Source organism: Melopsittacus undulatus, chromosome 6 (assembly GCF_012275295.1).
Source record: "Melopsittacus undulatus isolate bMelUnd1 chromosome 6, bMelUnd1.mat.Z, whole genome shotgun sequence".
In the NCBI taxonomy this organism is placed as follows: domain Eukaryota; kingdom Metazoa; phylum Chordata; class Aves; order Psittaciformes; family Psittaculidae; genus Melopsittacus; species Melopsittacus undulatus.
In genome coordinates this window covers 5,252,819-5,277,693 of record NC_047532.1, presented here as the reverse complement: position 1 = coordinate 5,277,693, position 24,875 = coordinate 5,252,819, and the positions used below count along the sequence as shown (strand labels likewise).

General features: G+C 39.2%; 1 protein-coding gene across 1 annotated transcript in view; it reads left to right on the top strand.

The window, feature by feature from the left end:
• Positions 1-23,801, top strand: part of LOC101878396 (ubiquitin carboxyl-terminal hydrolase 12-like) — a 29,801-nt gene extending 6,000 nt beyond the window's left edge. The window contains exons 2-9 of the mRNA XM_034064205.1: positions 6,067-6,147; positions 10,253-10,466; positions 11,413-11,639; positions 12,854-12,930; positions 13,819-13,902; positions 14,545-14,742; positions 16,460-16,538; positions 21,483-23,801. Of these exons, the coding sequence (XP_033920096.1) occupies positions 6,067-6,147; positions 10,253-10,466; positions 11,413-11,639; positions 12,854-12,930; positions 13,819-13,902; positions 14,545-14,742; positions 16,460-16,538; positions 21,483-21,584 (1,062 nt within the window). The 3' untranslated portion in view covers positions 21,585-23,801. The remainder of the gene's footprint in view (positions 1-6,066; positions 6,148-10,252; positions 10,467-11,412; positions 11,640-12,853; positions 12,931-13,818; positions 13,903-14,544; positions 14,743-16,459; positions 16,539-21,482) is intronic.
• Positions 23,802-24,875: the final 1,074 nt, after the last annotated feature.

Here is a 24,875-nt window from a genome sequence, read left to right as displayed (position 1 = left end):
TTCTGAGCTTGCAGCTGTAATGGAAGTTGAGAGAGATCCTAAGTTGCAATGCTTTAATTACTGTGTTTGAACTGAATGGTATTAATTGCAATGGCAGAAGGATAAAAGACTTGTGTAAAAAGCGTGTAATGGGGAAATTAATATTTGCACTGAGCTAAAAAACCCCCAGCCTTTCTTCAAGGATAAATTATTGTAGCTTCAGATTTCTATGGATTGTGTGGAGAGTGTTTTACGTTAACTGATTCTCTCTAGCTTGTTAAGAGTAGTCTGCTTATGAGATTAGTCTTGTGTGTATTTTAGATTAGGGTAAAGCAGCTGAAGTATATAGACAAGGATAGGAAACCACAGCTTAAACATTATAAATGAACAGAGAGGACTTTTCCTAGAGCAGTAATATACATCCAGATTTTAAGTGTTCTCTTCTGAAAATCTGCTGTCTACAAATGAACTGTAAATAGAGCATCTCACGTCTTGGAGCATCCCAGAATAAGCACAGCAAGGACTTACTCAGACTTCTTGTAGATTTTGTCAGGAACATTAGTATTAAAAAAAGAAAGTGCCAATTTGTGGTTGTGTATTTTGAAAAGATGAGAAGAGCTTCATGGTTCTGGTTATTTCCTCTTCGTGTACTTCAAGCAACTGCTTCATCTTCTTGGTGTTTAAAAAACTCAGTAGCATTTGTCTGAGGAGTGCACTGTCTGCTTAGGTGTGTCTGAATTTCCATGTCCTTCTAAGAAATCAAACCAGTCTCTAGTGTTTTGTCTCATGAAGTTGAGCTAGTCATGAATGGTTAAAAATCCATTGGCAATCTGCTGTTGCATGGATTTCAAAAACACTGTGATGAGAGCACATCAGAAATGCTGCTTGTGTTGTAGCCTTCTTTAATGACTAATTTAATGGTAATATTATTTTGTCTCTTCACTTACTATCCCTCTTCTTTCATTGTAGTTTCTTCTTGTTTTCTTACTGTACTACTTTTTGTCTTCCAGCCTGTCCCATAACTGTCACACAGCCACCTTTACAGCATAGATAGTACACCCAGTTGCTAACAGGTAGTGACTGTGCTAATGTGAGATACTCCACCATCAGTGAAAGCAGATGAGACTAGCACCCTGCAAACCGTGTGGGACAGCTGCCAGTGACCTCCTCATGTGCTCTCTAATCCTCGAGAGACTTGCAGCTTCCCAGTGGTAAATGCCATGAACTACTTGGCTTCCCCTCACCAGATTTCGAGGCTGTTGCAGACAGGACAGTGGGATCTTTCCACTTGTAACCCTTTCCCCATCATCCACTTTGTGGTTTGGGTTTTTTTCCCCTCATTTTACAGCTTCAGTGCCTCTGCTCCCTGTTGGCTCAGGCAGCAGGACAGCATTGACCTGATTCTTTTTGACAAGAGCTCCCAATAACAGCAAGAATACTGACCCAGTGTCGTGCTAATTTTGGTCCTTTTCTTACTGAAGCTGTAGCAGCTCCATGCTCATAAGGTCTGCTCACATGCTTATCAAGATAGTATGACATTGCTTTTAAAACCATTCCAACATCTGCAAAGTTACATTTGTAGCAGCAAAAAGTGATCCTTATAAATGGAAGTGTGGATTGCTCTCATTAGCTGACCATAGTTTGTGCTCTGAGCTATGTAGTTGTCATTAATAACTCCCAGCTCTTCTTCTGTTTATCGACAGCTTCAGAAGAACTCTTTAGCTCTGAGCTTTAATAGAATTTCATCTGTAAAGCTACTTATGTACAGTGAGTAGAGAAGTGATAGCTTCATTTTCCAACAAAAATTTCTTCTTATGACTCTTGTCAGATAAGTGAACATAATCTATAAGCTATTTTTCTGTGAGAATAATTACAAATTCAAATGCTTTCAAGGGCATAGAAGTATTTGAGCCCTGGAAGCTGTTGATACATTTCCAGTTTCTGAAATCAATTAAATTTAGACCAGGAAAATACTCATCATCTTTGCAGAAATAGCCACAAACTGCTGAATTTGTGAGAGCCCATAATGCTGAAGCATATTTATCTCATTCTGGTGATACAATGAATTAGCAGTGTAATCTGGCTGAGAAACAGAAGTCTACTGCTGTTTTTTCCACTTGCATAGTGTATCGAAATGGAAATAAATCTTTAAGGCTTTTCTACTGAGCAAAAAAGACTCATAGCTTACAAGTTGGAAGACTTGATATATCTCAACCCTGGTTTTGATGGGTTCCTCAGTTAAAACTTAAGCTGTACTGTGGGATCACTTCATCTGCAATGACTTGGTTAGGCAGCTACCTCAGGAAGGAGTTTGAAACTGGTCTTTTTGCATTCCTTTTTATTTTAGCATCCCTTTTTGCTTTACCAAACTCACCAAAACTTGTCTTAGGGATGTTTTGTTGGTGTTAGGATTGATTAAAACTGGTATTTACCCTAGCTTCCCTGTATGTAATGTTGGTACCTCACTGAGTTGGTATGCAAAATGAAGGAAAACTGCATAGGATTTGGAAGGGGACTTCAGTGACCATCTGGCCCAACCTTAAATTTGAGTATTGATAGTTTCCTGTGCTTTTGTTTGAATAAGGTTTTCTTTGTCATTTCTGATGGGAATTGGTGCGCACAAGCATTCTTGGATAGGTCCCCTTTTAGTTAGCTAGATACATAAAGAAAATCACTGGAGCTGTCAGCAAATACTTTACTGTTAGTCTTTTGGGGTCTTTTTGGTGGCAACTCAGGTGTGCCAGGCATCTTTCCATTTGTCTGACTCCTAGTGCCAGAGCTGCAGAAACCCACTGAGCTGAGCATGCTGGCCCTGGATTCAGTATCGGTTCTGCTGGTGGGGGTGTGAGCGGAACAGGGAAGCTCTTGGGAAGTGCAGACAACCTCCACAAGAACATTCTAAGTCCCAGTAATCTCTAGAAGGTTAGAAATCCTCATTACCAGTTGCTGAAACTTGAGTTGTTACCTCCTCCACCACCATGGAAGTGATAAATTCTCATCTCTCCAAGTCTAATTATATAAGCAAACCAGTATTACCACTGTAGTTAAAGCAGGGGGATGTTTCCTCCATGGGTAGTTGTGTTGCCTGTATAAATCTGTGTTTTGTTCCTGTTCACATTGCTGCAGACAGACAGTTCTACCATCTCTTCCTGAGCCAGAGTAGCAAAGCAGTTTCTTGAGAACATTACCTTCTTATTTGCAAATTTAGGTGCAAAGATTGTCGGTTGTGAGTAGCTGAATGTGACTCCACTTCTGCAGCCTTACTCACAAGCTCATCGTGTATTTCCATCCTGAAACACAACCATTTGTGCTGTCACCCTTTTTTTCCCTTCCATCCTTGTTGCCTGCTGTAGTGTGGTTCTCCTGGATGTTTACTCCATGATAAATCACTCTGTACTGTTTGCAGTGTAGTTGCTTTATCATGGTATGCCAGGCATGTGCATATTCCAGAGCTTCTTCAGTATGTTATATGTTATTTACTTTGCAAGTTTGTATCCTCACAACTGTTCGAGTAGTTTGTGAGCTTTGATTCCTCCCACAATCACTTTGAGTCTTGTTTTGGTTTTTATGATCTGGGGATGCTAATTTCAAACATTTCCTGACAAGAAACTTCAGAACCATTGCAACTGAATTAATGCAGCTTCTGGGGCAGGTTGACTTTAACTTTAGCATTTAATCTATAAAAGAAGCCTTCATATTTTTATCTGCCCCTGCAGTTAAGTTCCCAAATTTACAAAGTCTGTGCAGTAGATGCAAGGAAGCCCTTGAAAGAAAGACTCATGTAAGCTGTGAAGGTAATGGGTAGATACATGAGGAATATAGGCTGGTGGTTTAGCCAAGTTATGGCACTGGTTTGTGGGAGGTTGTTAATTTCTTTATATCATAGTTTGATTAAAAACTAAAACTCTTATGCCTTTATTTGTTTGTTCAGGTATTTATCCCATATGTTGCCTTGCAGGATGGAACATTAGGGTTGTCTAGTTTCACTGGTTCTGTAAGTTGTGGTACCTGCCTTAGCTGTCTGTTTCCCTGGTGTTTCTGTAATACAGTATCAGATATCTGGGAGGAGGTGAGAAGAGTCCAGAGAAATTTAATCTGAGCCTCATAAGCCTGCAGATTTTACATGTATCCCTTCCTTAATCTCAAGGCATGTGGAATGCCCGAGCAAAGGAACCTTATGTAGCACTCAGCTCTGATTTCAAGACCAGAAGCTTTTCAAAACCTGTGGCTTTTACAAAGCATATACATTATAGTTGCCTGCTGTGGTGTTAGCCAAAGTCAGTGCTGCTCGGAGCAATGTAAGTCAAGAGACCTGTATCAGCAGTTCTTCCTCATAGCTCTATACCTATGTCTAGATTTGCTTTGGGTTTCTTTTTGTGGGGAGATAGTAGAGAGAAAAAGAGGTACTTGGAAGCAGGGAATAACTGTTGGGAAACAAATGAGAGGAGCTGCTTGAGCTGGCACTGCTGCCTCGAAAAATCTCTGTGTAATTGCTGCTTGCAAAGAGTCTTGCTTGTAAATCTGTCAGCACCTAGTGAATGTTTTTGTGTTTTTTATAGTACCCAATTTTGAACCATCCTCGTTTTCTGTCTTGTTTTGATATATGCAATGCACTGTAAAGCCAGTGTGGGAGACCCAACTGCAGAGTTTCCATTCCTTCGGATAAACTGAATTATTTCTTGCTTTCTTTCCTGTTTCTTAGAACATTTTTAGTTATTTCTTTCTTAAAGGCAATCCAGATGAACTGTCTATAGTCTCTGCTTGTCTGTGGTTTATCTCAGTAGCAGAATGCTAAGGGAAATGATTAAAATATTTGCTCAGCAATTAAAACCATTATGAGCTTCAGGGAAACAGAGGAATTTTGCTGGGCTGTGATTTTTGTGTTTGTTTAGTGCTTTTCTGAGGTGTTTTAAGAGGGCTTACCTCTGCAGACGGATTTCTGCTTATTGTTTGCAGAAGGTTATAGGTGGAGTGGCTTGGATGTTTAAAACAGAAGTGAAGAATGCAAAGTGCTTGGATTCCATATTGAATGATGGTAACTCCGTAGATAACAGCACAGATGCAGCTGAGGACTGTTGGAAGATAAATGTTAGAGGACAAGATGGAGTGGTATGAGGGAAGATACCAGATCCCAAGTGGGAGCTCAGCTATAGGGTATTGGTAGATTTAAAGAAGGCAAAGAATGGAAAGAGATGCATAAAATGCTTTGAATTTGGAGTGGACAAAGTTAAAATTGAAACTAGAATGTTGCTATGCTTTAGTTCTTGTTTCATTTGACAGGTAAGACCATATCAATATGTAGTGCTATGTTTCAGTTGTGTCTAAAATAGTGCAGTCCTTGTACTGCTGGAGATTCAGGGGTGTATCAAAATATACTCTTAAGCTTAATACATAGTCCTTAGATTAAGGGTAGCAAAGCCAAAGCACTTGTAGGTGATCTGAGTTTGAGGAATGTCTGACAAAATTCTTCTGGGGTTTGTAATTAATGTTTCATTTGTCCATGGACCTTTCCAGAAATGAAGTTAGAAAAATTACAGTATTTCTCATGTAAAGTGTCAGTGAAGGCAAGGTTTTTTCAAGAATTCTTTATGAGATGCCAGTAATAAACAGCCACATCAAAGCTTTTGTGCAGTCCCCAGGACAAAAAGACATCTTTTCTTTCATGGCTTTTATCGCCTGTATGGTTTCTGTCCTCTAGGTATAGAAGTTCTCTGTGTGTTAGTCTCTTTCATTTTTACAGTGCATTCTTGGCTGAATTTCAGTGGGTGATTCTAGGTCACTGTGACTGACCTGGAGTCTTCAGTGAGGACAAATTCCTTGTCAAATGTCAAATAAATTCAAATGCAACCCCCCATCTGTTAGATCAGACAGCTCTAAGTCCAGCTGAAGTTGAGGTTTGAAGTGGAACCATGGTATCTTTTATAATGAACCATCATATTAGTTTCATGTTGAAGAACGTAAGAAACATGAGATGCTGATTCTTAATGGAGGTACCTTATTTTCTCAGTTTCCTTGGGTTTATAGGGATAGTATGAATTCTGTTGGGATTTTTTTTTCATGGGACATTAATGTTCTGTTTCTTTGTAGGGCGCCAATGCCTCTGCTTTGGAGAAAGAGATTGGTCCTGAACAGTTCCCTGTGAATGAGCATTATTTTGGCTTGGTCAATGTAAGTGAATTTTCCATAGTTGACATGTTTTTAAATTCATGTCCTTATTTTGAATTGAAGAAGATTCCCTATTAGAACTTTGTGAGTATTTCTAACTTAAAATGGGACTGCATGAACACCACATCCTGCAGTATGGTGCTGTGCCTTCTTATTATCCCAGATATCAATTTAATCTTATAATAAATACACTTATTTTTACTGTATTTAAAGTCTTTGAGAGAAACCTTCCTACTCAGGCACATTTCCAGTTACAGGATTTTAATATTTAGCTGGAAAAGACATTAAAATGTGTATAGGTTGTTCATAGGCTCTTCGAGAGAAGCGAGATTTGATTTTACACTGATGCTGCCGTGTATGGGAGCCTTGAGGTTGTAAAATGAAAATGTGTTACTTTTCTAAAGACAAGTTATTCCTGGGATTAGTGGAAATTCCTGTATATGAGGACATAGCCAGGAAATGAAGGACATGGACTTGGTCAATAATTTCCTTACATGTAGTAATACTCCTGTTTGTGTGTTTTGACAACCTTGTGTAACAAACCTTCTAAAAAGATATATTTTTGTATCTGTTGGTTTGCATAGATCTGACCTGACTGGGATCTGTTGGGCAATAGCAGTTGTCTACCCACATTAACTGGAGAGAAGGGAGTGCTGATGTTGCCAGTGCTTCTGGAGGAAAAAGCAGCTGGTGCAGTGACATCTTTTACCAATGAATGCAGGAAGTCAGTTAACAGGAACAGTGACAGTGGTTCTGTGGCATCGTGTTTATGGTCTGAAAATACAGGGAAAGTCACTAGAAACTAGAAGTATACTTCTGTTTGCTGGTCATCCAGGTACATTGCATTGAGAGCTGGCAGATGACCTATCTTTTGACCCCAAAGAAGGTTAACATAGCTACTAATGTGTTACATATTGCAGCTCATTACCAACTCATTTAATTGACTTCTGTGTGGGTTTCTAGCACTTTGTGTTCTCAAACACCAGGTTATCTAAACACATTGAGTTATGTTCTTTAAGTATGGTGTTAATGGCCATTCCAAAGCTGCTGAGGTTTGCACCATAATGAGAAAAAATGGAAGGCATCTCCAACTGTAACAGAAATAGCAGAGCAATGAATAGTGTGAAGGGGAAAAATAGCATTCTAAAAATAACCAAAATTATTATAACCACATCCATTCTCTGGTTTGAAGAAGAAAATATGACTAATACTGTTGTGCCTTATTCCTTGCAACTGATTTCTTCAGGATGACTGTTTTCACGCTGTTGTCCTAAGTTATCTCGAGTTCTTTCATAATCAATGCAACTTTTAAAAGGGCAGTGTCATGGTTTCAGCATCAATACTAGTACATGTGGTTGCACTGCAAATAGAATCAGGTGTTGAACCCATGGACAGCGTAGGCTCTCTTCTTTAACAGTTATAGTCCCTTTGGATCAGTGAGCTGAACCAGCTTTTCCTGCGGTCAAGCTATTGTTATAGCCACTGCAATGTGGGAGAAGGGTCTGGTTGTTCCTTCTGTGACAGCCTGTTAAAAAAGGTATGTGTGATGGTGAACTGAAGCACAAGAGGGAAGGAACAATGGTTTCATTCCCAAGTTTCATCTCAATTTTCATTTCAAGAGGCTTCTATCTTAAAATAAGCTTTTCAGGCTTTACTTTCACATTGACAGAGTGCAATTCTACAAGTTCTCACAGAGTCAGATAATGTTGACTCTAAATACAGTCACTTTGAAGCAAAGCCCACTGTGTTTTGGCATCTAATTAAAACATTTATACCAGAGAAACCATGAGAAAAAGATTTGAAAACCTTCATGTTTGTACCTGTATTTCATTTGTGTTTAAGGACTTTGTACGTTATTTGTGTATTTGATCTGTGCAAATAGCTTCAGGTTTGGAAATGCTTATCAGCCTATGAGAAGTGCCTTGCCAAGCTGGTTTTGGGGGTTATTAGAGCCCTCTTTTTTTTCCAGGCTGAATTTCTATTGAAGTTAAAATCATGATTGGAAAGAGCTGACAGCTTTGTACTTCTAATTGCAAACTGATTGCAGTTTAAAGCCATGACACTATGTAATACGGTTTGTGTGTGGAGAACTCTAATAGTGAGAAGTGTAGATCAATAACCAAGAGATTCAGAAGTTTCCCAATGCCCTAAATTGCTCAAAGTTGGAAGGATTTTGATATAACACAAGGAAAAGTCAGAATTGCTGAAATAAAATGCATCACAGTCTTTTTGTAGAGTATTTGGCATGCAGTGCAATAGCTAAAATGCTAAGATGCAAGATACTGATTGCAGGAATAAAAGGTCTTCCACATTACTTTATGTAAGGGTAGTAGCAAATAAAGAGAATTGAAAGAAGGATGTTTGTAAAACCTAAGGCATGCCATGAAGTGAATTTTCACCTTATCCCTTTACTCCAAAGCATCTTGCATCTTACTGTCAGGAATTTTCAAAGCTGTTTGGCTGGAATTTTTATTCTTTATCTGCTTTGGGTCTTCTGTTTAGTTTGGTTTTAATAATAGCTCTGTTTGGATATCACAGCATGACATGTATAATCCGTTGGCTTCATGCTTTTTGACATGATTTCTTCATTAATACAGTCCTGAAGTCTCATTAGCTGCTTGCTTTGTAAACTTTTTTGACCTAAGATGTACAGTGACCTTCTTTTCTATTATTAGTAGTATTTTAAGAAGGCTAATTTCTAGTTTCTTCTCTTAATTTCCTGTGATTATTATAGATAAATTCATTAGATACCTCATTGAAAACAACAGTTGATCTGACTTGTGGTAGCACTCCTGCCTATTTTGTCTTGTATGCAAGTTTAATTATCATTTAGTTTTAGTTAATTTGTGTAGTTGGGGGTTAGTTTATTTCCTAAGTCTCTAACAAGCATATGGGTTAGGTACTATCCTAATTCACATATGTGTTCAGCTTGCATACTTGTTTTCCTCATGTCAGTTTTAAGTCTTGTTCCATGCTTTTTTCCTATGGTGTATATTAATGTAACAATAATGCTGTGACCTTTTTAGCTGTATGAATTAAAGTGTTAATTTCCTGTTTCTAATTATTAACTTGAAATCACTCGGCTACAGTGATACCCCGAATTTTGGTGGACAGTAGTGGCAGTATTCTCTGAGCACCACTTAAAAACATAGATTATATTCTGCAGTCAGGTTTCTAAGATCAATTTGTTTATTTAGAGCATTTAGCTCTCAGTGCTATAGAGATGCAGAATCTCATCACCAGAATATCTGCAGACTGGCAAACCAAGAATCTGTTTCAATGTTTAAAGCAGCATCATCGTACAATACAGTTGCACAATAAATGGCAACGAAACAACTGGAAAACCCGTGGTGTATTTCTTGTGGGTGATGTACTCGTATCTCCGTGCTCTGAGTGTTTCTTCTTGTTGAGCAATGTGGAACACTGCCTCTGGAAGTTATCACTGTCCTCCTTTCTCTGAAATGACACTGCCTTCAGATATGGCATATGTAAACCAGCTGCTCTTTGAATTTGCCTGCATCGTGTACTCCCCATCATATTTTCTTATAAACAGGAAATATTTAACATGTACCTTGCTAACTGTCTCTGTAAAGTACTTTGTGTATCTGACACAGGCAAATCTAACTTAGGAGGTCATGCACTGACCTCTGGTTGCTGTAATACTTGTTGAGACACACTTGAGCTGACTGATGCTGTCCCTTCTTTCTCTCTTATCCCTCTCTTCTGCTGTGCCATTGGCACCCCTCGTGTCAGCATCAGCAGCATCTCCCCAGGCAGCATTAGCAGCATTCTGTGTCTCCAGAAGTTTTGATTTTTGTGATGAGCCTTCAATTGGAATTTATTTTGTCATTGGTTTCCTGCTTTTTTGTGTACCCAGTATCACTGTGACTGTGTCTTCTCTTCCCTTTCTTGCTGTTACCAGTTGGGATAATACAAAGATAAGCCTTTTACACCATGCCTCCTAGTATTTCACCAGTAAATGAACTCTGACAGACACCTTTTCCATTTTCACTATGTGGCTTTCTTAAAGAGCAGCCTCTTTTGTTACAACTGTTCAACAAACCTAACCTGAGAACGTTTGTTTTCCTTTCTGTTCTGTTTCAACCAGTTCGGCAATACCTGCTACTGCAACTCGGTCTTACAGGCACTTTATTTCTGTCGTCCATTTCGGGAAAAGGTTTTGGCATACAAAGTGCAGCCTCGAAAGAAGGAAAGCCTCCTGACGTGCCTCTCTGATCTCTTCAACAGTATTGCTACGCAAAAGAAGAAGGTGGGAGTCATCCCACCCAAGAAATTTATTTCCCGATTGAGGAAAGAAAATGGTAAATGAATAAATGAAGTTTTTTATGTAGATTTTAGGATATAAAAACAGTTTCCTTCTTAACGAGTCCAAATTGTCAGGTTTTAACAGATTCCTTGAAGAGTTTTGAATTCCTGTTTGTGGTGTGATTTTTCACCACCTCTGTAGCATAGGAACAGAGATTGTTTCAGAACTGTGCTGTGTCAAAGAGGATTATCTGGATATCTTTGTTTCTCTGCTTGCACAGACCAAGTACAGAGCATGTACACAGGTCTTGGTGCTCCAGGTATTCCCCATTGGTATGGTGCTCTGTGGAGGTCTGCTGCAAGTCAGCACACTTCAGCCATTGCTAGAAATTGTCATGGGCTATACAGATGTCGTGGAGTTTGGCAGAGCTGAACTCTCCAAGGAGACTCAGCCACTCTTAGCTTGCTCTCTTACATTTGGGGTGGGATAAATTCCTAATGATGGGAATTAGTGGTTATTTCCCAGGGCTGCTTTGTTGAGGAAGAGTTCTGTCTGTTGATTTATCATCCCTGCTTGAACTTGAAAGATAATAGACTCTGAGTAGGGGATTTTTGCCCCTTGATACTGGACTTAATGAACTAATAGCCCAAGGCAACACATCTGAATGTCTTTAGTTCTCTCCCTCCCCAGAGGAAAAAAACCCCAACAACAACCCCCTCAAACCACTTGTGGTTTGCTTCAGTTCCAAGAAATGCCCAAACTCAGTTTCCTCTGTGATTTTTCATCCACCTATTTCTTGCCAGCTGAGGAGTGGGTGGGGGTAACCTCATGTCTATTGCAAGAACAAAGTGCAAGTCTTCAAAGACTCTTGAGTGTGTAACCCACAGTTGTATGATAGGGTAGAGAAGGGGAAAGGGCAGGCACTGATAGCTAAAAGCACAGTAACTTGATATCATGAAGTATCTGTGTATTTTCATTCTTTTTGATCTCTTTCTTTCCAGAATTATTTGATAATTATATGCAGCAAGATGCACATGAATTCCTAAACTACCTACTTAATACTATTGCTGACTTACTGCAAGAAGAGAAGAAGCAGGAGAAGCAGAATGGCAAACTGCAGAATGGCAGCATTGAGAGTGAAGAAGGAGACAAGACTGATCTGACGTGGGTCCATGAAATCTTCCAAGGAACACTAACCAATGAAACCAGATGTCTTAACTGTGAGGCTGTACGTTTAAAACAAACCCAAACCTCTTAGATTTTTGACAGGCTCTGGATCATTTTCCCTAATACTAAGCACACTTTTTCATTTATTAGGATAGATGAGATTGCACTCTCTCTATTAAAATATGGAGCATAGCCTATTTTATGACTGTATCACCTCTATGTTCAAACCAATACTCATTAAGGTATGTTTCTCAGAAAAAGCATAGTGTTTTTTCTGTTCCTCCTCCCTGTTTCCATCAAGGCAGTCTGCACCTGACTGATACAAGCTGCCTTTTTGTCTTCATGTATTTCCTGTGTCAGTGATTGATAGTTGATGTTGTGTTTCTACATAAGAGCTGCTCACTATTTATTTAGTTCTGGGTTAAACTGAATTTCTTAAACTGGAAATCTGTGCTTCTTGGTGCTGGTCCATCACCACTCTATTTGAGAGCAGATGAAGTGCTGCAGCATCTAGAATTAGAAGAACCACACCACCTTCAGATCAGGAAATTGTAGTTAGTCATGTTCTCTGATTTAATATTTCTAAAAAAAATGAAAACCCAGATGGGGAGAGAAAAAAGAGAGAAGTGATTACAACTGAAATGACTGTTCTTGGCATTTAAAGTCTTAAGTTAGGGCTATGTGGTGAGTAAAAGCTCTAAAAATGATATTAAGATTGTCTCAAGAATTTTGAAGCGAAATGTGACTGTTCCACAAATGGAAAGCTGCTTTTCCTGACTGCTAACTCATTTAATTGAAACCCCATCTGCCTGATTTTCCACTTCCTATTTACTGTTCAAGTCTGAAATGCAGCAGGAAGCTCTATCAGTCTGCAGAGCGGAGTGGGATACACTTAAAGCTTCTCCAGCTCTGAGTGGTTAAAAGCTTGGTTTTGCCAGTGAAGCAAACAGATGTGTCTTGGCATCTCAAGGGGGAGAGATGCTTTCCAAGAAGGGGTCTGGGGCTTGGGTTTTTTTGTGGCTTTTTTTTTCCTGTGTTTTTGGTTTTATTCTTGGTTTTTCCTTTTTTCCCTTAATATTCCTCTCTGGATTGTAACAACACAGCTTATTTCTTCAGTTTTAGTTCACCTCACGTATGGGCCTCTGTGTGTGTGTATTTACTTTTATCATGAAGCTCTCTACCTGCAACGAGGACATTGCACCATTCCACAGCTGGTTAGAAGAAATCTGCCAGTTCTAAACTGTTATGAAATATTTCTTCTTTTTTGTTTTCAAGGTTAGTAGCAAAGATGAGGACTTTCTGGATCTGTCGGTTGATGTGGAACAAAATACATCAATTACACACTGTCTAAGGTAAATGAAAGTATTTGGGAATGGAAAAAATACCTACCCTTGGTCAGAAGGAAAGAGGTGGTGTAGCTGACCTGTTGTGTGACAGCTCCATGCTTTGACTTACACTAAACCGTGTTCATATGTTAAAGCATGTTCATTTTACTTTTATCCTGAGTTTCTGAAGCTGCTGGTGTTTAGTAGCTAATGAGTATGGTGGTTTCTTAGTGGTACATAAGATTGATTTCACTTTCTTTTATGGGGATTTTAGTTACATGTAATCAGGTTTTATCAAAACTAAACATTGTATGTTTGGTTTCATAATAAATTGCTGTTTATTTTAACATTGTTACTGCATTTCAGTTGCCTGGTCCTCATGTTTGTGGTTAAACTTACGCTTTTTTTCCTGATAGAAATTTGCCTTATGTATTTAACTGCTAGTTCCAAGGCTTATCAGCTGCTTGGATACTGCAAGTTGCTGGTAGCATCCGGCTTTTTAATAGCTGATAATGGATGTATAATTGCTAGGAGCTGAAAGATAATCCAGGTTTGTCCAGTCAGTGGCTAATGGCTATAGGTCTTAACATCTAATGTCTGGAAAACATGGAGTGGCTACCTTTGGAAACGACACACAATCACATTATTGCTGTCTATGTACTGTGTTTGATTCCTGCCCAAAAAGCATGCAGTTAATACTTGAGGGTGTAATTTTTCCAGCTGAACATTGATAGTACATCCCAAGACTGGGACAGCTACACCTAAAATGTGTTTGGGAGGTATGAGCGATATGAAGAAGAAGAATTTCATCTTCTGTGTGTACTTTGGTTATTTTCAGCATTATTAGCAGTAACTTAGAACTGGATGGTCTGAGTGACTGTCCCTGCTTATCTGACTTTTCTTTCATTTCCACAGAGGATTTAGTAATACTGAAACTCTCTGCAGTGAATATAAGTACTATTGTGAGCAGTGCCGCAGTAAACAGGAAGCACAGAAGAGGTAAGGTTCAAATATTCAGGCTAATGTAAATGCTCTTTAAAATGGGCAGCTATTGGAAAAATACACCTTGTGAATTCAGTGAAATGAAGCATTAAGTCTGTGTTTGTTAGGGAAAGGAGTAAGGAAAAGCTGGGACACCAAATAACTTTATGGCAACCTCACCAGAGAAAAATGAAGAGATTAATTTTGTATTCCTCCCAGGAGAGCTTGTATCTGGTGCTTCCAGACATTCGTGTTTTCCCCAGTTAGCATTAATCAGCTTAGAGCCACTGAAAACCATCCCATCTGCTTTCACTATGAATACTATATACAAAAATGTTACTTTTCACTCTTACTTGGTCACAGCCAGAACAGCGGGACAGGTTTATCTGTTTCTTACCACTCATGTGATGAAAACCTGGTGTTTTCAACATAGACAGTTGTCCTGCATTTAGATGCCAGTTGTGTAGTTAATCATTCAGAATAAATAGTGCATTTTCTCACTGGAATATACATGAGCAAAGCAGCCTTTTGAAAATCTTCATCAACATTTTAGAAGCCTTCTAAGAAGCTTTTTCATCTTGAAACTGGTTTTGAGCAAAGCTTTGTTTTAGGTGATCTGCTAACACCTTGTTCTTTGTCTAACATATTTTTGTGGTTCAGAATGAGAGTGAAAAAGTTGCCCATGATTCTAGCTCTGCACTTAAAAAGGTTCAAGTACATGGACCAGCTGCATCGATACACCAAACTCTCCTACCGGGTAGTCTTTCCCTTGGAGCTCCGGCTCTTCAACACTTCAGGAGATGCTACAAATCCTGACAGAATGTATGACCTCGTGGCTGTAGTTGTTCACTGTGGCAGGTACGTTGGTTTTGTGCTTTCTGGACCTTAAATGTATTTCCTTGGAATTTCAAAGGAGTCTGTCAGCTGTATGCCATTTTATACTATCAGTGTGGTGCCTGACAGTATAGGAGCATGCTGAGCAGCATCAGAGCTAGCTGTCCAACAGTGCTTCAGTCTTTTTACTGGTTTAAATGTTGCCTTCTGAGTACACAGTTTAAGGTTTGCTCTTTCAGCAGCTTTCAGATACAGTGGCAATTCAGACAAGTAAGACCAGGCTTTAAAAAAACCAAAAACAATAAGAAAAAAAAACCATTCCCAACCCTATTTTCCAGGAAAACTGAACGAAATAAGAACAAATCTTGGACAAACGCGTACTAAAATAGTTCTCATGGTGCTACTTGGGAAACCATTGAAGGTTTTTTATTTAGCAGCTGGTGCCACCATGTGGCATAAGCTCTGTACTGCGGAGGTTTTGAAATACTCTAGTTCTATTTATTACTTTTGTTGTTGTGGCTTTAATTCTGCTTTTTAAAAGCAAAGAAGAAAAATTTTTTAAGTACTTTTAGGAAAAAAAAGCAGTCATGGAAGGCAAAAAAACTATAACTGCCTTCTGGAAGTGGGAGCTTTGAAGTAATAAGTTATTACAGCACCCAGATGTTTTGAATTGTGCTTGTGAGGAGCAAGACAACAGAATCAGTGTGCTAATATTGCCCAGATTTCAGTGTAAATAAACTACATAACATTCTAGGTGATTCCTGTTGTGGTACAGTTGTGCTGGGGTGTATTTATTTTTATCATTTTAAGATTTCATCCTATGCAATTTCATAGAATGGTTTGGGTTGGAAGGGATCTTAAAGCTCCTCCAGTTCCAGCCCCTGCCATGGGCAGGGACACCTTCCACTGGAGCAGCTTGCTCATTTTCTTCTGTAGATTCTTAATTTGCAGTACCTGTAACTACACTTACACATCTTAACAGTGGTGATTAATGATTCAGATGTATTAAATGGCTTTGCCTTTTCTTCTCAAGCCCATCTTTTAGGAGCCCTGTGAAGGCTTCAGTTCTCACTAGGAACTTACCAAGGACTTAAGAGGAACTATATTTTCTAAATATTTGACTTCTCAGAACTTGTTTTTAAATATTTTGTTCTTATAGTTCTACTTTTCATTTAGTTGCTCTAAACAAAGAAGTTTCATTCTGTGACAGGTAATGTTATACACAATTCTGGAAGGACTAGAGAAGTACTTTCTTCTCCCTGAAGCTGATATGAATATAGGTTATTTTAAAGGCTTATGTAGAACCTAAGTAAAAAGTAAAGCTGGAAGGTGGGGTATTATATATATATTCATTTCCATTGTGTCCCTGGGCTGTTCTCTCAGAATTTGAGGTTAGTAGATTGATAGCTCAGATTTTCAAAGTGGTCAGAGTACTCAGCAGTGGTGAATGTAACAAAGCAGTGATGGAAAAACTGGCTTTAACGTTGCTTTTTTAATGTATGAATGACTATATGAAATGCTTACAAATTGTGTAGTTTGGCTGTATTGCATTTGGCAAGACAGAAACTTTATTTCAAGTAATTTGACAAAGTGTAAGAACCTAAGTGATGTTACAAGTAATGTTAGACAACACAAGGAGCTGGGGAATCTAACTGCCAGTAATAGCTGGAGTCATGTGGGAGCAGTGGTCCTGCCTTTGTAAACACAAGAGTAATAAGTCTTCAATCCTTTTCTCTGGCAGTGGTCCAAACCGTGGACATTATATCACCATTGTGAAGAGCCATGGCTTTTGGTTGCTGTTTGATGATGACATTGTAGAGGTAGGTACATAGTAAAAACAAGTGTTTTTATCATCAATGTCCAGCTCTGGTTTTATGTCTGGGATCAGCTTTTGCACCTTTGGAAGTATTTAAGTGAAACCTGTGCACAGAATAATTCTGGACAATTTCAAAAGCAAACTTGGCCATTCTTGTGCATCTTTGTTGTAGAACTAGTATGGAGAAGGGCAACCAAACACAAGGATTGCATTGACACCTCAGGTATGGGGTGGTATGCACCTCGTCAGGCTGAAATTGTCTTATTCAAGATGTAGAATGCTTTAATTTCAACCCACCTTTGGGAATCCTTTTTGCCACTAACTTGCTGTGTGATAGTTGCATTTCATTGCTGCGTCTAAGAACTTCTGATCTTTTTTTGTAGGCAGTTTTCCTCCAAGAAATTGAAGTGTAGAAAAACAGTTAGAAAAAGATGTGGGAGACTAGTAAGGTCCTGAGAGCATACCAGGACATTTTACTGTTAGCAATAATGTTTTAACAGTCTGCTCAAGCAGATTTTTCCTCAACTTTTCTGCTAACATAACTGTAAAGACCAATACCCAAACTATTTATAGATCTGTGTCTTTCACGTAATTATTAAGCAAATATCAAACAGTAGAACCAAAACCACAGTAGAACTGCTTTTTGTAGAGATAGAAATGTACTGTTTGCCTCTTGGATCTCATGGGGAAAGTTAAGGCCTGATCTAAATAGGCACAGCAAAATCTTTGCTTGTGTTGAAATAAAGATGTAGTATGTTCTCCTTTTTTGTCTCCTTTTTAGCTTTGAGCATCAGAGGTGACTTCCTCATAATTTGGACAGCTTGTATGACTATGAACAGTTGCCTTTCCCCCCTTATTATACTTTGAGGGTTATTTTCCTCTGTGTCTGTCATGAACAAAGTCTGTAATTGTGTCAGCCAATTTTGGAAGCAGCATTCACCTCAATAATTTTAAATTCAAGTATTGACTGTCTTTTTCCAGCCAGGAGATAAACTTTACATTTTAAAAGGAGATATAAAATAACCATCTCATTGTTCTATATTTGCTTTCTATCAGTCGCATCTATGTTGTATCTTAGTATTTAGGTCAAAACAGAGTTTCTTTTTATCTGCAAACACTGCTGTCACTTAGAGATGTGCCAAAACATAGCGTTTAAATATGCACTGCCTGTTATGGGACCGTAAATTCAAGGAGCTGTCACAAGTATGTAGTTCCTCTCTTCTGGAGGATGCCTTCTTTTTTGCTTTAAGTTGCTTTTCTGACTTTAATCATGGCTTTCTTTAAGTTCATCTTTTACAGAATTTATGTAAATGCTGTAAAAATAAAGCTCTTTGATCTGAAACTTCTACATTTGTGCTTTCCGTGGCTTCACTGTCTTGATCATGATCAGCAGCAAGTTCTGTCCTGTGGCACTGCCTCTGCCCTGGCTGTGGGATCCAGAACCTTAAGATCCCTTTTCCTGCTAGAAGATTCTCTCTCCCTGGCTGGTGTTTGCATATGTTTGTTTTCTGTGGAATTTAGGCTTTGTTTTTCCTACCAGAGGAGGGCATTAAAAATTGCATGTGAATTTTGCACGATTCAGTTGAGTTCATTGTCCCTTTCTGATGAACAAGCTGCTCCTTGACTTGCTTTGGAGGGTGTAGCTCCAGGATTCCTCCTGGGGTTTTCCTTTTCACTGACTGTCCCTTGTAGCTGCTAGAGCCTCCTAAGTGTGATGAGCGTGAAGCTTACCTCTGACTTCCTTCTCTTAAAGAAATACCACTCTTTCCTCCACCTAGAACTCACCTGAGTTTCTGGTGATTCAGTGAGCAAGGAGAACAGGATAAGAGAAACTGCTCTTCCCTTCCTGATGCTACAGGCTGCTGGATGAAGTAGCTGCAGTTTTACTCATTTGTTCTCTCATCCCACTTAGTCATCAACTCTTGAGGGTTAGTTCCTTACTAGTGCTGCAGGCTATGCACTGGCAAACTGAAGCCACAACTACTTTTGTTCACTTCATCTGCTGCCTAGATATTTGAAATAGCTATTCTGAACTTGACTAAGTACCACTTTTAGGCTGCTTGTGATAGTCATAAGGTGACACTAGGGGAAATACATTGCTATGTATGACTTACAGAGGTTGTCCTCAAAAATGGAGTGGTAAAACCCTCCCAAAGCCCCTAAAACGTGAATTCAGCATAGGTTTTTGCTTTGGGGGCCAAGCATAGGAGCCATCTACTCTTCAGAGACTCTTCAGAACCTGAAAGGTTATCTTTTACCTTTTTTAAAATCCTTGGACACTTTAACATTCTAGGTGTGAACTGGCTCCATAGCAAACCAGGTATTACGTAGCAGACTTCAGAAGATGAGTCCAAAGCCCTTGTACCTATATAAAGATATTGCAACTGAAAGAGAACCCATGAGAAAGCTTTTTCCCCTTAAATACTGTTAAAACGCTTTGTTGCATTTTTGGCAAGTGATGTGAATTAATAGCTCTGAACTGTCAGTAGGAAGTAGTTTATCCTTATTACCCAGTAAATGTCAGAAGCAGTGAAGTCATGTTTATTTATCTGTTTGGATTTGGTTGGAAAGCCAACTTTCAATTAAATTGAAGATAGATGGTAATCAAACATACTACAGCATATGTGAAAAGGAGCTGCATCAAATCCAGGAGGCAAATCAGTCCAAATGGGATCCTGTGCCAAGAAAATTAATTGAGAAACCCGAGTAAATGATCTCTGGCTAATTTGACATGTTGTCATTAGAGCAGCTAAGTGATACATCACAGTGACAATGTTTATCTGAAACAGGGAAAAATGTCCATCTAGGGAGCTCTCCACATTGAGGAAAGAGGGAGATTGATTGTATGTATTTGCTGAAATACTTGGTCAGAAATCTGCAGCATCCAGTTAAATGCTATGAATCATATGGGAAAGAAGGATTTGATTTGGGGAACCAGAATAGTTGTCTGAAGATGAGCAAAGGATGTTTAAACTCAGTTAACAGGAAGAATAGTCTTCTTTCCAGGTAAGGCTAGAGAATCCTAGAAGTAACCATCAACTGGTTGTTACTGTAGAGCTGGTTAAACTGGTTAAAAATTTGCTGTCCACAATGTATCTGGCCAGCTAAGGATGGGAAGGATAAAGTGCATATGCACATTCTTCCTGTTCCACTGTGGTTTTTTTGTGGATAGCAAAATAAAGGAGGAAGTCAGTTTTGCTGTGATCAAGCTAAAAATATCTGTGGGATGAATTAATCTACATCAAATGGTTGAGTTGCATTCAAAATGAGTCCTAGAAATAGGCTTGATTGCATGGCAAGTCAGTTGGCACTTAGAATAAAACATGTTTGAGTTGTCTGCTAAATATATTACAATGGCTGAAAAATGTTCTTTTGCTATTTTTCTGTTAAAATGTGTGTCTAAGTCTGCAGTAGACGTTATGTTAATAAAGTGTGTGAAAATGCAAAAACCCTTCAGCTTCTCTGAAGTCCTTGAATTGAGAAGACAGAGAAAGACAAAACATCTGTTTGGGGGTTTTGCCCCCAGTTTTAGTTTAGCAGAAGGTGTTAAAACCATTCAAGGGACAATCTCTGCAGCTCTGTCCTGTAGTTAGATGCACCTTTTGGAAACTTCTTAAGTCTGTTTTTCTTGTGCTTCAGAAAGGCTGGGGAAATGATGGCCTAACTTGCACATTTGGCAATGCTGTGTAGAGAAACCAGGGCTTTTGTGTTTGCTGGTGATGCTGAAGTCTGGTGAGCAATGATTTAGCTCACTGCCAAATAGACTCTGTAGCTGAGGAGGCTTCTTGGTGAAGTCATAGCATGCTCCCTTTCTTTTAAGATGTAAGCACAAGTTGGTCTCTGCTGTTCCCTCTCATGATCAAAGCAGGTGTTCAGCCCAGAGCTTCTTGTTCTCTGAGCATTTCGTTGCTTCCTCAACTTTATACCTTGGGGAATAAAGGGAGACTTTAGGCTAGTCTTCCTTTGGTCTTCCACAACAAATTTGGGCTACTTCAGCCCCTCATCTCTGTGGATCTAGAATCCTAAAGGTATTTTGAAGTACTAATACACAGTGGAGTGCTGAGCAACACAGGTCATTGGGAGTATATTATTTCAGTGGTTTGGTCTCTATGCTTGCTCTCCTCCAACTGCAGGATCAAATTTAGTAATGTGAACCCAGTTCTTGGGAGTGGGATCAAGACTGTAGGACTTGCATCATTTACAGGCCTTGCTGGTTGGAGTGTAAAGTGAAAAAGTGCTTTTCTGTGCATAGTTCACAACTTTAAACACACCATTTAGTTCTATTTATGTGGCAAATAATTTATTTCTCTTAAAACACAAACTTTGTAGTAATACCCAGTAGGCATTGTAGCAGCAGATCCTGAGGAAGGACAGTTCTTGTATGACCAGATCATCACAATCAGATGAGATCCACAGATTTTGTGGTATAATTACCAGTGGTACTTTCAGGACTTCTCTATGTAAGAGGATCACAAGAACATTAAAATCTGGAGTTACTTTAGGTGAATATTAAGTGCTCAAGATGGTCCTTACATACTTCCAACTGTACAAAAATCTTTGATGATCAGTGACTGCATTTTTTGTTTGCACTACAAACCTTGAATCAGGAAGGATAATGCCAGTCCAAAGGAGAAAGCAGATATAAAAATGTCATTTACTCTTTTAAGGATACATTTTCATGGATCCCTTTTTTATAGTCCAGCTTAAGAGTGCACCACTTCAGAGAGGTTTATTATTTCATCTTGATTCCCTTTTTTTCAATAGTGAGTAAGGTATTAAATGGAAAAGATGTCTTGGTTGTATTCAATGATACTGAAATGTCGCTGCATTAATAGTGTGTGGCTTTCCAGCATCACCTCCAAGAACTGGAAATAAAGCTTTGTCTGGGAAGGGGGTTCTGCGGGTGATGTTTTAACTGAGCCTAATTCTAACTCTCATTGATTTCCAGAAAATTGATGCCCAGGCCATTGAAGAATTCTATGGGTTAACATCAGACATTTCCAAAAACTCGGAATCTGGCTATATTCTCTTCTACCAGTCAAGAGACTAAGACAAAAGATACCTGTATACAAAGAAAAGAAAAAAGGGATCAAGATATGTCCAAATGGAACGTATTTGTGACAGCAGAAGCAGTTCCTCGTTGTTGCTGTAGGACCAGGACAGATCCAGCGGGGTGACTGAAGGTGTCTCCCTGCCATTTCATGGAGGATTAGTGCTGACTGCCGTTAACAAGAAGAGCTTTTGTTCCAGTTTTCTTTCTGGGCTTTTTTTACGTGCTATCTTCCAAAATCTGTGTTACCTCTACTTGAAACCTGGCTGCTTATTTGTTCATGAACTGAAAAAGAGATTTAAAAGTAGCATTATAGGATTTTTACCATGTAACGTTGGCCTGAGGCTATACCTTGGTTTCTACCATCGTTTTTCTGTATTTTAGCAGAATGATTTCCATATTCAGTGTCAGCTGAAGGCATATTTTAGGATATGAGCAGCAGCTGGTTGCTGGATATTTTTGGTGACTCAGACTTGAGAAGCAGTACAAAGCTAAGATGTATTGGAAATGTCAAGTCTGTAAGTTTTATACAAAAAGCAGACAAAAACCTCACTCCGCAGCATTGTAAACTGCCCCATGATGCATTATGTTGGGTTTAGATAACACTAACAGCGCTGCTGCTTCTTGTATTGTTTTTACTGCTCTGTTTCTTCTTCAGAAGGTATAGAACTTTATCCATATTGTGCATTTTTCTTTTGAAGCAGAGGTTTTGACTCAAAGCCACGTTGCTGCAGATTTAAGGGGAGCAGAAAAGCAGCTACCTTTTGAAGAGCAAGCCTGGCAACCAGTTGCTGTAGAAAGCTTGAAGTTAAAGCATTTCTTGAAGCTATTGCATAAACCAAAAGTGCCCTCATTCTGAAACACAGGATCTGTTCAACATTTCAGTACACAGTAAACTGATGCAACTAGCATTTTGAATCTATGCTAATACACAGAAACAGCGCTAATTGTGAAGGGTTAACCAAGGGAAGCATTATTTATGTCACTAATCCACTTGTTCTTAGTCTTCAAGGTAATGAACATGTAAGGAGGAAAACCAACCAACCAACCCAGAGCTTCCCTTGCTAAGTGTTCTCATCGTCTGTTGTTAATGTTTGTGTTGATCTGGGAATCCCAACACTCTCCTAAAAAGCTTCTGATTGTTTTACCTCTCTAGGCCTTGCTTAACAGGGGAAATTGTCAGTCTTTTAAAGATTGAAATGAAAAGTAACTATCCGTTACGTGTGTATATATTATAATCTCAAGGATAACTAGAAAGAAGAGACTGAGGCAGTTTGTAAGGAATCTCAGAAAATCTTCCGTACCTTTGTTTGACAAGTGCTGTTGCTGTGCCAAAGCTTGTTGCAGCTGGCTCTAAGCTACCAGTGGAAATGAGTATTTTCCTTTCTCCATCTTGTTAGGTGACAAGAGCTGTCTTCCGTGTGGTTGTTCCCAGCACAGCCGTTCATGGTGTGTACCAGTGCTGCTTGTTCTTGAGGACATTTAACTTATGCAATTCTGTGGCTTGTACAGGATAGAAAATACTTTACCAAAACACTCCTCAGGAAACCAGCATTTCACAAACAGGTTCTTGTGGTGGTTCTGTGTTTCTTGTTTCTTCTTCCCATGACCAGAATGTTAGTAAGTAACTCCTGCCTTCAAAGTGCAAATTAACCATTACTGGTGTATTCCAACTGGGTACAGGTTCCATTCTCCCGGCACATCTCTTCCAGAAGTTAGAATATGGATGTTGGGTTTTTTAATTGTTTTTTATGATACAGAGTACTGTCATTGTCAGAGATGTGTTCACCAACAGCAAATGTCCCTGTCATCTTGTTCCTATTGTGTGACAATAGTTCCTGGCCAAGAGTCTTCTCCCTTCACAAGCTGTGAGTCCTCTCCTGATGCCACTCCCAGAAGGCTCATCACCAAGTCTTGCAAAAAATGAAACTAAAAGAGAGCACTGAGCGAAAGAATCTAAAAGGTAAATACAGACCTTAATGTAGGACACTAGACATGTATTTTGTATATCTGGTGATACATTTTTACAGATAAAATACCTGACTGAGAGAGAATATTGAAAGATATATACTATAGATTAAAAACAAAGTGCACTTTTGCTACAGATTTATAAGGAGACTTAAAAGGAATTAAATTGGAAGAGAATGGTGCGATGTTACTTCTGTATAATAAATGACCCCACCTGTCTCCAATAAAGATCATATATGATCAAATGCACATGGCCCAAAGGCTTTTCCTTGCATTTTCCATCCGAGGCAGAAATGAAAGTACTTGGTTAGCTGCTGGCTCTCAGCTCCCTCCATGCTGGCTGGTAGATGTGGACCCTGTTATATTTGCATGCTCATAACCTGTGTGTAACTAGTTTAAACCAGGAGAAATTACTAATTCAGTGTTGTAGATAATTGATGTGCAGGTAAACTGAGGAGAGGTCACCCCAGGCACATCCCACTGCTGGGATTCCTTCATCTCCTCATCCCCTATAGCTCTGCCATTGTCCTTCCCTGGGATTTCCTTTTTCCTTCTCCCTCTTTCATCCCTTGTGTCGCACTCTCTAAGACTGTTGCAAATATTATCTGACTGATCTGGAACAGAGACATATAAAAGCAAAAATAGCACCATATGCTTGGAGCTTTTCAAGTTCATGGCAGGCCAGGTCTCCGTTTCGCTGTGGTTCACTGGAGTTCACTTTCATATTGGGAGAATTGGATGAAAAGCTTGCTCCTGTGAGGAGGAATTCATGGGGCTAGGTCAAAATGTAAGAGAAGCAAATGAGATTGGGAAATGACAGCATTTAAAAACACATTTTAAATCCCAGATGCTGTCTGGTCTTTGTCCTGCTGGGTCACACATCAGCGACAGATAAATAAACGGAGCTAATTTTAACTCCAGTGAATGTGAATTTGACTTTCAGTCACTTTTAGAAAGAATATTACCCTGGATTCATTTTGTTGAGGGCAAACAACCAAAATCAGAGCATTTGGAAGCAAAGTGGCTTTAGGTTTGAGTATACCAGTAAGGCAGGATTGACAGTAGCATTTGAAGGCTGTGCTTGTTGCTCCAGGACTTCTCCAGAACTGGAGTAAGGGTGTCTCTGCTGACCAGCAACTGAAGCAAAGTACACCCTATGTTGCTATTTTTGCTTCTACTTTAGCAGTTCCTACAGCTTGTTTGTGGAGAGATTCTGCCTTAAAGACCTCAGGAACAGGCTGTTCATGAATTGGTGGTTGTGGTCGGCGTGTTCTGGTTACCAGCAGGAGCTTTTAAAGTCACCATGCCAGCTCGGGTTAGCGT